Source organism: Quercus robur, chromosome 4 (genome assembly GCF_932294415.1).
Source record: "Quercus robur chromosome 4, dhQueRobu3.1, whole genome shotgun sequence".
Classification (NCBI taxonomy): Eukaryota; Viridiplantae; Streptophyta; class Magnoliopsida; order Fagales; family Fagaceae; genus Quercus; species Quercus robur.
In genome coordinates this window covers 66,038,833-66,052,940 of record NC_065537.1, presented here as the reverse complement: position 1 = coordinate 66,052,940, position 14,108 = coordinate 66,038,833, and the positions used below count along the sequence as shown (strand labels likewise).

The 14,108-nt window shown below is 38.4% G+C and overlaps 1 protein-coding gene across 1 annotated transcript; it reads right to left on the bottom strand.

Annotated features, from left to right (window-relative positions):
- Window positions 1-1,973: 1,973 nt before the first annotated feature.
- Window positions 1,974-13,555, bottom strand: LOC126722417 (probable pectinesterase 66). Its single transcript, XM_050425570.1, has 5 exons — window positions 13,471-13,555; window positions 11,807-11,972; window positions 11,506-11,665; window positions 10,991-11,235; window positions 1,974-2,142 (listed from the first exon to the last, which is right to left on the bottom strand). Exons 1-5 carry the CDS (start codon window positions 13,553-13,555, stop codon window positions 1,974-1,976), a joined length of 825 nt encoding a protein of 274 aa, XP_050281527.1.
- Between the last annotated feature and the right edge of the window lie 553 nt (window positions 13,556-14,108).

Genomic DNA, 14,108 nt, shown 5'->3' with positions numbered 1-14,108 from the left:
TAGGAAGAAAAAATGGTTTGATTTAGATTTCTGGGAGATGCTATGATTTATAATTTTAAATATGTATATATAGACCAAAAACAAGATTTTTGTCATCAATTAGAGATGTACGTTATCTGGTGGACATAAAAATCTTGGCTTGATAGATAAACAAACCCGTTGATTGAAAATACTACCGATTAAAGAAGAAAAAAAAACATAATCACACAGTTTTCCAATTTCTATTAGAAAAATGAATGGGTTAAAATGCTCATAAGTGTAAATTAAATAGAAAGGTAGCTTTGATTTTTTACCTGTCTAAGTTTTAATTACCGTATATTACATTCTATTAAAAAAAAAAAAAAAACCATATATTATGGGATTTCTTTATGAATATTAAAACTTTTATAAATGAAGAACAACCACAACTACAAGCAGCAGCAACATGCTTCACCCCTTACGACAGAAACAAAAACAAGGGGGACAACAACCTAAATCAAAAGAGCCAAAAAAGAGCAGCGATATTGGCCATCCTAGGGATCCAAGAGACAAAGACATTAGAAAAAGCAGCTAGCAGATTATGCATCTTAGCAATTCTGGATCTTATTCTCCAGAGGGCTAGCTTAGATCAAGAAGAGCATCATGAAAAATCTTGGAATCAATCTCAATATAAATGGCCTTAGTCTCCAGCTTAGATGCCAGTGACAAGGCCCATTTAACTGCTTCAACCTTAGCTTGGAGATGGAGGGTGGTATTCACTTTTTGGGAGCAAGCGAAGACCAACCCCCCCTCTCCAGTCTCTTACCACAACAGCTTTGGACAAAAACTTCGTACTGACCGCTACATCTACATTAAATTTAACTGAAACCTGCCTAGGGACCAAGGCTGATTTAAAGACACCGAACTCACATAAATCACACCAGCAAATCTGGAATTTTTAAATTCTGCAAACAACCTCCCTACTTTGGAAGGTAATTCATCACATCTTTGGTGGGTGAGGCTTTCGAAATATACTTGATTCCTCGACTTTCAAATTCCATCATATAGAATAGCTCCAAACAACATAAAATCATTTGTTTTTTGGTCTAGACTCAGGCAATCCACGAAAGGGGGAGAGGAAAAGAGTTGGATGAGTTCCAAGGCTGAGGAGAACCAGAGGGCTTCCGTCATCACCCCCTGTTGACTATTGAACCAAATAGCCTTGGCCACCAAGCAGAGAACAAAAAGATGGATTGAGGACTCAATTCCTAGCTTACAAAGGGGACACAGAGTGTCTCTAATTTCAAAAACTCTAGCTAAATTGTCCTTGGTAAGCAAGAACTCAGCTGCAATTCTCCAAATTAGCATTTTATTCCCACCATGCGGATTAGATTTCCATATTCAGCCCCAAAGAGGCTCAAAGGGCGACATGGGCTTCAAAAAATTTCAATAACCTTTCAATCAAATGGTATCTCTGTACTTTCAATGATCAATAGAGATATTTACGGCTCGAATTCTCCTCTCCAACTTAAAACTTAAAAAAAATTACATTTAGGGTTTATTTGGAATCTACTTATTTTATTGAAACTGATTTTTTTTTTTTTTTTTGGTTGAAAGTACTATAGATAAAGGCAAAAGTTAGCTGAAATAGTACAGTGGAACTCATAAATAGTACCAAAAAGTGTAATAGAACCTATAAAGAGTAGCAAAAATAAATTGAATAGTAAAATTAATCATGCCAAACAGATACTTAGGTTATTATAATGTTGTTGTTATGAAGAGAGACACAAATGTTTCTTCCATCTTAAACTGGCATCAACCGCTTCTCCAAATAGAAAACTAAATGGGTAAGATATATTTTACTTTAAATGATTAAATTTTAATATACTATTAAAAAAAATACTATTGTATTATATTAACAAATTCACTAAAGGTAAAACCAACTGTGATAGCTACATATTGAATTTTTTCCTTTGATACATAACAAACAACTTTGGTGAGAAAGTAATCCTTAATCAAACGATTGTAGGTAGATTGGCGATCCATCCTTCGTGGTTGACGAATCTATCAACACTTAGAAATTGACCGAGATCACTTGCACTCAATTTCTTTAGCCAAGGAACACGATGGGAAGTGTTAGCCCCCGGTCCAATATTATCCACCTCCAAGTAAGTAAATTGATCTCTGCATGTTGTATATGGTGAGTACTATTAAATTTTATTTTTTTTATTGATACATCAATAATTGGGAGTGAGAGGATTTGAATCCTAGATATCTTTGTTAAAAGAACTAGAGATTTTGAACTACAAGGCTCTTGCTGACTATTATCATACGTATATAGAGCAACAGAGAGCAAACTCTAATTTAACATACAAAGCTATTTTAAGATTCCATAAAAATTCTTTTAGTAAATATATATAAATTGCAAATATATGAATATGTGTGAGTGCATGTCGAGATTATTACCCTCTAGACTTCTTAGAGTTAAAGAATCCATTTTTTTTTTTTAAAAAAAATTTGGGGTTATTCATTTTGAAATGAGTGAATTTGATTAAACCACGTCATTCAACATTTTTTTTTTAATTAAAAAAAAAAAGTTGATTATAATCATTTTGATATTTGTAGAATCTTTTGATAAGGTGATAAAATTCAATTAACTCATTTTAAAATTCCTATAGTTGAGTTATTTCTCCGAAGAATTCTAGAAAATCTTAGACGGTATGATTCTATATATGTCTAATAACATTATATATATATATATATATATATGTAAGGTTGAATTTATTCAACCATCTAATTGGCTTTATTCCGTGCCAAATTTGCTTGTAATTCAGCATTTAGTAACCCTGTATTTAGGTGGGATTGTTGTAAGGGTAGTGAGTGAGATAGTGTGAAGATTGCTCAAGAGTGTGCAAGAAAACAGAGTGTCGCGGCTGGGACTCGCGGCTGGACTCGCGGCTTCAACCCGCCAGAAGATGCACACATGCCAAGCATGCTGGAAGATGAACAGTCATGCTAGCTGGAGCACTACAGGACAAAACAGGACAACTGGCCATACGGTTAACTCGCGACTGGAACTCGCGACTTAGTCAAGCCGCGAGGTCAAGCCGCGAGCCACCCCTGTTTTGGAAAAACCTGACGTTTCGCATTCCACTCCACTTCAGTATAAATACCCTTTTAACCCACGATTGAAAGAGAGCTTCCAGAGAGAATTTTGAGAGAGAAACCCTAAAGAAAAACCAGATTGTTTCACCCACAATCTCTACCTTAGAGTCTCATCAAAATCCCTCACTCTCTTCCTCTCCATTGTCAAATCCTTGAGAGGCCATTATACCAAACCTGGTTCTCACCATTATCATCTCTGTGAGACAGTCGTTTGGAGTTCTGGGAAGCAGTTAGGAAGGAGCCAATATTCATTGGTTGATGCTACGGTGTAGTAGCGGAATCCGGAAAGCTAGAAAAGAAAAAGGTTCGGCGCAACCTCGTTGGAGCAAGAAGCTTGGAGGGCTTAGGTGCATTAGGTAGATTAGGCTTGGAGGGTCTATTGCTGTCCTTGTATCCCAACTGTATTTTCTAGTGGATTGATTACCGCTTGGAGGGCGGCGGAGAGGTTTTTCGCCGAGGTCTTCAGTTTCCTCTTCGATAACATATCTGGTGTTATCGCTGTGTTTGCACCTTCCTTCCTCTCTATCTCTGCCTTTACATTATCTGCTGTGGTTTATTTTGTTGTGGCTTAGATAGTTGTTTAATCAATTCCATGTTATAGCATATGTTAAGTTTCCGCACACTAGTTGTTTAACATATTGCATGTGTTGATTAAATTGGTTTTTGGGGGTCTAAACGTTCAAAAGTGTTTTTGTACACGTTTTTGAACTTTCAATTGGTATCAGAGCGGGTACACATCTGTTTGGTTTCATTACCATTGTGTGATCCTTGACTCCCTTTCTTTTTGAGATGGATAGGTCTCAATCCCTTAATGCACCTCCATATTTTGATGGAAATAATTATGCATTTTGGAAGGTTCGTATGAGAGCATTTTTATGCTCTATTGATGAATCCGTGTGGGATGCTGTTGAGATGGGTTGGACCAAACCTGAAGCAGCCAAATCCACATGGGATAAGGCAGCACTTACTGCATCTAATGCTAACAGTAAAGCACTAAATGCTATTTTCTGTGGTGTGTCTCCAGATGAATTTCACAGGATTTCTCACATTACTATTGCCAAAGATGCATGGGAGATTCTGGAAACAACTTATGAAGGCACGAAGAAGGTGAAAGATACCAAGTTACAAATGCTGACCACTCGGTTTGAGGAGCTCAAGATGAGTGAGGATGAGTCTTTCGACTCGTTCTATGGGAAGCTAAATGAAGTGGTTGTCAGCAAGTTTAACTTGGGGGAGAAGATGGAGGACTCTAAGATTGTAAGGAAGATCCTCCGATCATTGCCGGAAAGCTTCCGTGCCAAAGTGACAGCCATTGAAGAGAGCAAGGATCTTGACGACATCAAGGTTCAGGAGCTGGTTGGTTCTCTACTAACCTATGAGATGACTCTGCCAAATCAACGGAAGAGTAAATCCCTTGCTCTAAAGACCACTAATGAGAAGGTGGAAGATCAAGGCACATCGGGAGAAGATATGGTGGACAAAGATGTAGCCTATCTTGTTAAAAACTTCAGAAAGTTTTTGAAATTCAAAAACAATGGAAAATTTGATGATAAGAGAAAATTCCAAAATTCTGGAAGGGAGAAGAGGGATTTCCAAAGGAAAGATGGAAAAGAATCCCATTCCACACAAGGAGTCACTTGTTTTGAATGCAACGGGCATGGACACTTCAAGAAGGAATGTCCTAATTATTTGAAATCGAAAGGCAAGGTGTATGCCACGACCTTGAGTGATTCAGACTCGTCCGACTCAGAATCTGAAGAGAGCTGTGATGGAGAAGGAAACTATTCAGCTTTCATGACTATTGCTCATGTTGAGTCTTTGGATGAATTGAATGTGCTTGTTCAAGACCTTGGAGAACATAGTGAGGATGACTCACTAGGAATTGTTGAAGAATCGGAAGCTGAAGAAGAAGAAAGCACTGCAACTCTTCAAGAAAATTACAACTCACTTTTGGAGAAATATGGTGAATACACAAGGGTGGCCAAGGCTGCTGTGAGAAAGATGAAGAAGGCTGAGGAGGACTACAAAAGTCTCCTAATCCGGTATAGGGAGGCCAAATGCGAGATTGAAACCTTGAATGGTGAGCTCTCCGAAGCTTACACTAAAGTAAGATTTCTTGAAAGTGAGGTTGTTCAAGCAAATGCAAAAATAGAGAGGGTCACCACCAAGAAGCTAGACGATGTTATATCTTCTCAAAAGAGCTTCTCAGACAAATCCGGACTGGGATATAGCGGAGAAAGTAGTTCAACTGGAAATGTCACCAAAGAAGTGAAGTTTGTCAAAGCCAAAGATCCAGTTGTAGCTGACTCTACTGGTGTGAAGCTCGAGGTGGAGGAGAAAAAGAATGTGGTGGACCAACGGATGCTGAATCATCGTAATCAGTTGGTGGGCAGGTCTGAATCTCGTGCCAAGTCACGTTCTCGACCACAAAGAGGTCCTAGAGGAATGTATGTGTGCCATTATTGCGGACTTCAAGGGCACACTCGACCGAATTGCCAAAAGCTGAGAGCAAAGAACAGTGCTACTCCTCAAAGGTCAGGAGGACCAAGAATTGATAGGAGAACTTGGGCAGGGGATCAACCTAGAGAGCAAAATGGAGATCCCGGAATGATGAACGTGATGAAGATGATTGGTGCATTCACCAACTGCTTGGAAAGCTTCTCACGAAGGTTTGAAAGCCCTAACTCCCGTACCCAATCCTTTAAGGAAATCACCCCAAACGCAAGTGACGTGTGGGTGAAAAGGGGTACTCATGCATAAGCATTGCAACATGTCCATGCATTAATTCTTCCTATGCTTTGTGACTATGTTTGTTTGGTTTGCTTGTTGTTTTTTATTTTGGTTGTTTGTGTGTGAATATTTCTTAATTGTGCTTTATTAGTCTTTTTGTTTCTTGAGTCAAAAATCCAAAAATTACATAAAAATTTGAAAATCAAAAAGCTTGATTGACTTTGTTGAGTTTTTGTCTTAAAACTCGTTTTGCCTTGTACCTTTGTGCTAATGGCTTTGTGCATTTTCGAGCATTGCTTGTTTTCATGCACTCATATCACCATGGGAAAAATCTTGAAACCTATGTGATTGTTGTAAATAGATCTTCGAACTTGTCATGAATGATTAGTGAATGGTTATGTTGATCTTGAATCATGCATAGTCTTGTGTCTATATCTCTTCCCACTTTTTATTTTTTTTTGCTTAAAAAGAGCTCACTAAATGTAAATCTCCAAATGAAAAGAGATATTGAGCTGCAAAAGCCTGTCGCACATTCTAGTATTTGACTAGGAAAAAGGGTAAGCGACCTTATATCAAAAGTGAAATTTCTTTCAAAAAGGCCAAAGGCCTGTTCTTCAAAGAAAAGTGTTGTCTATCCCTCTCACAATGAGAGATGATTGCCTCAAAAGATCAATTGTTATGGTTGAAAGTGGAGTCAAATGAAAGGCTCCAAGTTATGTTATCAAGTTGTGTGGGAAGTCATATATTCATATTTCTATAATTGAGATTGGTCACATGATCTAGTGCTAATTGTGTATGCCTTGGTTGAATTGATCATTGAAGCTTCACATTAGACAAAGGACTATTTCATTTTTGATATCCACACACAACACACAAGTTTATGATTCGATAAATGCCATATTCATTTGTGTGATTGTACTTGATAAAATGTGTTTTCACATGCTCAATCTTTGTTAATTCAAGCACAAAAAGATTTTTGAGTGTTTTAGGTGTTTTTGGAAAGTATTTTGTTGAAAAATCTGAAAATTTCAAAAATACAGTTTTGCCCTGTTTTGGCGGCTCAGTCGCGGGTATTCCAAGTCGCGTGCCTCAGTCGCATCTTCGCTGGTCAGTTTTGGCGACTTGTTCGCGAGTGGAAGGTCCAGTCGCGAGATTCACTCAGAGATTTTCGCGGCTTAGCTCGCGACTTACTCGCGGGTAGACCTTCCAGTCGCGAAAAACACTTAGAAAAATTTTTCAAAATTTTCTCCTTGAGTGCTTTGGCGGCTTGAGCTGGCGACTGTGTGGCGACTTGAACCAGTCGCGAAAATCGCGTGTTTTGCAGGAACAGGAGCAGTTTTTAAACTTTTTCAGTTTTTCCCTCGAATTTTTGTGACTGTTCATCTTCTCTCTAAACACTCTTCCTCCCAAACACTCCGTGCTCCCTTTTCCAATCTCTTGTGTTACACTCTTACAGCCCAAAATCGTCAATTTACAGGTATGGGTTTTCTGATTTTCACTCTTTTCACTTGATTCTGTGCTTTTACCCTTGATTTTTCGCATTTGATTGTGTTTTTGAAATGGGTTTGTGGTTCGGTCTCTGCTCTTTGTTCTTGCTTAGCTTGTGGATGCTGTTAACATAGGTTGTGTTAATGATAGTTATATTCCTATTGTTCTTATGCTTAGCTAAGTATTCCTTTCATTTCAATCTGAACTTTGAGCTGTTGAAGATGTTACTATTGGTTCTGTTTGAGGTTGTGAGTCTTTCCTTTGCTAGATTTGCATGTCTTAGATTGTTAATCTGTGAGAAGATTCTGTTAGGCTCAATATTTTGTTTGTATGTCATATCATTTTTCCATAATCTGCCTCAATGTCTTTTATTTGCCTTCGGGATAGCTTCACCATGATGTTCATGTGTTTCCTATCCTAGGCTTGGTTTATCCATATGTTTGAACTAAATAGCTGGCTGTTTAAGTGTTTGAAGTTCATTTGTTTGGTTGATATCTCTCTCTGTTTACTACATGGTTCTGACTGGTTCTGCACATATATTGCTATATGTTGTTGTGGCCTTTTCTGATTGTTCACAGATGGCTCCTTCACCTCAGAAGAAGAAATCTACTGCGAAGAAGGCTGACAAAAGACTTAAGATGGATCCTAGATTGTTTAGGTCAGTTCACCATTTTGAGAGGTACAAGGATAACTTCTTGAATGCAGGAATCATTCAAGAGAGATTTGTGGATTTGGAAGATTTAAGGCAAACTTTTATTCCCAGTTGTTTTGAAGGAAGAGGATGGGACAAACTTTTGAGTGATTTCCCTTTGGTGTGTGAACCCCTGATTAGAGAATTTTATTTAAATGCTGTGATAAAGGAGAATGAGTTAAATTGCTGGGTTAGAGGGAAAGAATTCATTTTGGATGCACATGTCATAGATGATGTACTAGGGCTTGAGGGTTTGGATGATGAGGAGTTTATCAATTTCAAGGATATGAGTGTCTCTATTGAAACAGTTCAACAGAGGATAGGTGGGCAGAGAGAAGGGAAGTGTTTGAATACCACTGCCTTTCCAGTGGACATGAGGGTTCTAACCATAATCATGATGTTTAACCTTTATCCTATTAAGAAGTTGACCACAATCAATTGTGCTAGAGCAATTTTTCTGATGGATCTCAAAGAGAAGAACTTCATAGATATAAGTTCCCACATCTTTGACATCATTGTGGATGAGACAAGAACAACATCTAGACCAAAACTGATCTTTCCCAGTCTCCTAATGAGGATATTTCGAAGGAAGGGTGTTCCAATTCCTCAAGACATCAGTCACATGTCCACACCCTCTGCAATCAACAAACTTACCTGCAAAAGGATCAGTGTTAGGCTTCCAGGAGAAGAAGATGAAGGTGATGAAGGAGAGGAAGTCCCAATGGAGACTGATGCAGAGGCAGCAGGGCATGCATCCACCTCAACACCAAGGAGGAGTGGCAAGAGGTCCAGAGCTTCAACTTCTGCAGATGTACCTCCAGATGCTTTCCAGATCATTCTGGAAAGGCTTGATGGGATCAGGGCAGTCCAGACTGAGCATTCTGACAGGATGAGAGCCATGCAAGACCAGATTGATGTCTTGGCTGCTACACTTGACAGCTTCACAACTCAGCATGACAACTGACCCTTTGGCCATTCCATGTCAAAAAGGGGGAGAAAGTTCATTGATAATTGAGAAGCAGAAAAGCAGCTCTTAAGGGGGAGTAATTTGTTGAGGGGGAGTAATTAGTGTTTTTAGTGTTTTTTTTTATTATGGTTTTGATACACTGTGTTTTGGTGTATAACTGTTTCTAACTCTTTTCATATACTCTTGGTTTAAACTTTAATATATGTTGATGTTGTTATTCAGGTTTTTGTTATTTGTACCCATTTGCTTTTGTAAGCTTTTAGGGTTTATGTTTTATGCATAGTTTGTAGGCTTAATGGTATGTACCATGCTTAAGTGCAGCCTTTATGCTATGTTAAAATCAGTACCTTAATCTAAATGTTCTGCATTGTGATTGTTGTACTGTCACTCTTGTGCCCTTGTAGGATTGTTCCTAGATGCATATGCCTTGTGTGCTATGCATTGGTTGAGTGTTGAGCATACAAGTGTCTTGCCTTGTGCTTGTTAACTTGTATGTCCTTGTGTTCATTCCAAGTGTGAATGAGCACTGTGATCACTACCTTGTGGTGTTCACTTGGTTGATCAAGCCATGGTTTGTTTATTAACTCCATCTTTGCTTGATCTCATATTGCCTGTTTCATATGCATTTATAATTTTTCTGCTTACAATGATCATGGTGTATTGTTGTGTTTCAGGAGTTTATGTTCATATGATTCAAGTGCTTCACAGCTTCTAGAGTTAGGTGTGAGTGAGTTTTGATCAACTGTTCCCAACTCACATGTTAAGTCTAGAGTCTGTTTTAGGGTTTTGTCACGGAATAGCCAAAGGGGGAGATTGTAAGGTTGAATTTATTCAACCATCTAATTGGCTTTATTCCGTGCCAAATTTGCTTGTAATTCAGCATTTAGTAACCCTGTATTTAGGTGGGATTGTTGTAAGGGTAGTGAGTGAGATAGTGTGAAGATTGCTCAAGAGTGTGCAAGAAAACAGAGTGTCGCGGCTGGGACTCGCGGCTGGACTCGCGGCTTCAACCCGCCAGAAGATGCACACGTGCCAAGCATGCTGGAAGATGAACAGTCATGCTAGCTGGAGCACTACAGGACAAAACAGGACAACTGGCCATACGGTTAACTCGCGACTGGAACTCGCGACTTAGTCAAGCCGCGAGCCACCCCTGTTTTGGAAAAACCTGACGTTTCGCATTCCACTCCACTTCAGTATAAATACCCTTTTAACCCACGATTGAAAGAGAGCTTCCAGAGAGAATTTTGAGAGAGAAACCCTAAAGAAAAACCAGATTGTTTCACCCACAATCTCTACCTTAGAGTCTCATCAAAATCCCTCACTCTCTTCCTCTCCATTGTCAAATCCTTGAGAGACCATTATACCAAACCTGGTTCTCACCATTATCATCTCTGTGAGACAGTCGTTTGGAGTTCTGGGAAGCAGTTAGGAAGGAGCCAATATTCATTGGTTGATGCTACGGTGTAGTAGCGGAATCCGGAAAGCTAGAAAAGAAAAAGGTTCGGCGCAACCTCGTTGGAGCAAGAAGCTTGGAGGGCTTAGGTGCATTGGGTAGATTAGGCTTGGAGGGTCTATTGCTGTCCTTGTATCCCAACTGTATTTTCTAGTGGATTGATTACCGCTTGGAGGGCGGCGGAGAGGTTTTTCGCCGAGGTCTTCGGTTTTCTCTTCGATAACATATCTGGTGTTATCGCTGTGTTTGCACCTTCCTTCCTCTCTATCTCTGCCTTTACATTATCTGCTGTGGTTTATTTTGTTGTGGCTTAGATAGTTGTTTAATCAATTCCATGTTATAGCATATGTTAAGTTTCCGCACACTAGTTGTTTAACATATTGCATGTGTTGATTAAATTGGTTTTTGGGGGTCTAAACGTTCAAAAGTGTTTTTGTACACGTTTTTGAACTTTCAATATATATGATAAAAGATAAATGTAGACAAATAACAATGACAGGGACATCAATTTTTCCTGAGAGATTGAATTTCTTACTCATAGCCCACGTTGAACCAAGCATTCCAGCCCTGCGGGACTACTATATCTGATAACTTTGAATTGGCAATAATTACTCCGGAAAAAGCTCTCCCAAGGTAAGCTTTGCCTTCCCCAAGAATCACACAATCTTTAAACACAAAACCAGAAGGATCATCAGCTGAGTCCCTCCCCTGTGCTGTTATGTAACCGGTGTCGTGGCTTCCATGACCATATGTTCCCAATGAATAATGTACAACACTTTGCTACATATCCAACAGCTGCCAAAGCTGGTCTGTGGGGTTTCTGTTTTGGGCTATACAGAGCAATATTGTATGTGTTCTGTTAAGAGTTTCACACATGGGTTATACCATATTTAACATTAATACTAAATAATTTGCAGATGCATTTATTCAAGTAATAAAGCTTTTCACTCTCAAAAAAAAGTAATAAAGCTTTTAGTTTTAGTCGTCGAATAAGAGATCGAAAGTTCGAACCCTACTTGCATAAAAAATTATTACTATTGGTATCCTTACCTTAATTTCAATGCCTTTGACCACAAGATTTTCAGCAACTGAAGTGAAAGTAGAGCTAGAATACATAAGTTCGTGATCACCCCATTCAATAAACGTAACATGGCGGCCTGCTCCATCAAGGAAAATACATGTTTTATCCTTTGTGATTGTGACTTTTTCTCTGCAAAATAAGATAATTAAATAGAAAACCTTATAATCAATTAATAAGCTCTACAATACAGTAATAACTCATTAGTTTAAAAAAAAAAAAAAAAAAAAAAAACTAGCTCAACTAGCTCGGTTTTAAAGTGTTTTGTTTTACCTGTATACGCCAGCAAAAATTTGAATTCGTATCCACATGGTGTTGCCTGAAGGAATAGAATCAATGGCGCTTTGAATGGTGGTGAAGTTTCCGTGACCTGAAATATCTACAGTGATGGTAAACGCAACTTTGAAAGGGTTGGCTTCATTTAGTTCACACAAGAAAGCTGATATAGACAAATTGCAGTATAGTAAATGAAAATAATTGGAGAGACTGCATTTTATGCATGTGATTATCTCCTAACTAGCTAGTATAACCTTAATTTTAAACAAATATTCTTTTAGTACAAAACTCTAATAGAAGCTATAATTTATATAGAGACCAACGGCAGGGTATTTTCCAAGAGGCCACGGCCTTTTTGGTGGAATATACAAAAACAATTAAAAAATAAAATCAAATTTGAAATCAAATTTACTGTCATTATTTGGATAATGATCATATTTTGTCTATAAATTACCAAATTTAGCTGGCGAAATTTATGCATGGGCTGGGCTATTATGTCAAGTCATGGGTGTATCCATTGTTAAATGCGACGTAGATTCATTTCCTTTTTCTTTTCAGGTTAAATTATCAGACTAGCTAGGATTTAAATTAATTGGATCGATACATGTTAGATTATTGAAATATTTTCTGGCTAGCATAAAAAAGGCAGGATTTTATGCTAGACTAGATTATTCTTTATATTCCAAGTAAAGATATATAGGAGCAAAAATAACTTCGACTATATAAAATAAGAATAATATCTTTTACAAACTCCCCCACGCGAATGGCACTATACTTAGCACAACAAGTATGCATGTGATTGTAGTACTGATGACCAAATCTGGATATATCTGATCTCCTCCAAGACTTGTGTGTAAATTGTAAATGTTATACTGAGTTTTAATATTATCAATATTTTTTTTTTCTGAATATTTTATAAATAATAATTAAAAAAATCTTAATTTTAAAATAAATAATGATGTTGATGAAGGTACTTTATAATTGCTCTCCGCAATCTTTAAAGAGACTAGGTTATAGTCCCCATCAGATGGTGATTGAGGGCCCATTTGGTTTAAAGGTAGCTGACTCAATTTTCAAAACCCATAACTCAAACCCAAAACTCATTACTCCCTACTCAAACCTCACCATCACTCAAAAATTACAAAACACATGTTTGGACTCAGTGATCTTAGTTACATATCTCTACAACTTTTTCCCAAAACCGTGGACCCCACCATTGACACTGCTGAGTGTTGCCTACTGTTGCTACCCACGTCTCATTAACCAAAAAACTTCTTCTGCTTTACTTTTCCCACTGAGTCATCATGGAACCACCCACTACCACCACTGAAACACTAGCCACCATTGAACCACAAACCCACCACTAAACCAACACCAGCCACCACCGAACCACCATTGCCAACACTGAAGCAAAACCCATCGAAGCAAAACCCATCACCAAATCAAAACCTAGCCAACATCCAATTGAAGCAAAACCCACACCAAAGCAAAACCCATCATCGATTCAAACCCAACCAACAAACAATCGAAGCAAAACCCACACCAAAGCAAGATCCATCACCGGTTCAAACCCAGCCAATATCAGCCTCCATGATCCACGACCTAGGGCCATCCATGACCGAAATGACCAAGGAATTAAAACCCAGCCAACAACGATCCACCTCCCACGACTGTTGTCTCCTTCAAGACCCCAGACGTAGCCATAACCACCACGCAAAACCCATCTTTAGCCCATACCACCACCATCACCATCAGCCGATCTGAAGAGAAGAGAAAAGGAAAATGGAGAGAGGGAAGTGAGAAAGGGGGGAAATTTTTCGCTGAAATATTTTGAGGGAAGTGGGAAAGAGAAATGGTCTTCGCCTTGAATTTGCAACGGTAACAGCTCTAAGCTGACATGACAACACAAAAGCTGTGGGCTCCACAAATTTCGAAAATTTACAATGGTGACACTGGGTTATGTATCTCAGTTTTTGAAAACACCGGATTCTTGTTTTGTGTTTCCATCACTCTAACTCAAAATTTGTGAGTTTTGAGTGAAGGAAACACAATGTGAAAATCAAGCCAAAAAATAAAAATAAAATTTGTGTGGGTCCCAAATGTTTTGATAACTCAGTTATGAGTTTTGGATCATATCACTTAAAACTCCTCTAAACCAAACAGGCCCTAAATCTCTCTCTCTCTCTCTCTCTTAAATAAATGTTCTTGAAAGTGTATTCATGCGTAGAGCTGACATAAAGCAAGTTGTTCTAGTATTATAGAACCCCCCCCCCCCCCCCAAAAAAAAAAAAAAAAAAAA

What these genes read in the sequence shown, in the direction of transcription:
- LOC126722417 (XM_050425570.1), bottom strand. Translation starts at nt 13,555, where the DNA reads ATGGTGGTGGTATGGGCTAAAGATGGGTTTTGCGTGGTGGTTATGGCT. An exon ending in GGAGACAACAGTCGTGGGAG is followed by an intron (nt 11,973 to 13,470) that starts GTGGATCGTTGT and finishes TGTCTATATCAG; the next exon opens with CTTTCTTGTGTGAACTAAAT. An exon ending in TCAAAGGCATTGAAATTAAG is followed by an intron (nt 11,236 to 11,505) that starts GTAAGGATACCA and finishes TTGGATATGTAG; the next exon opens with CAAAGTGTTGTACATTATTC.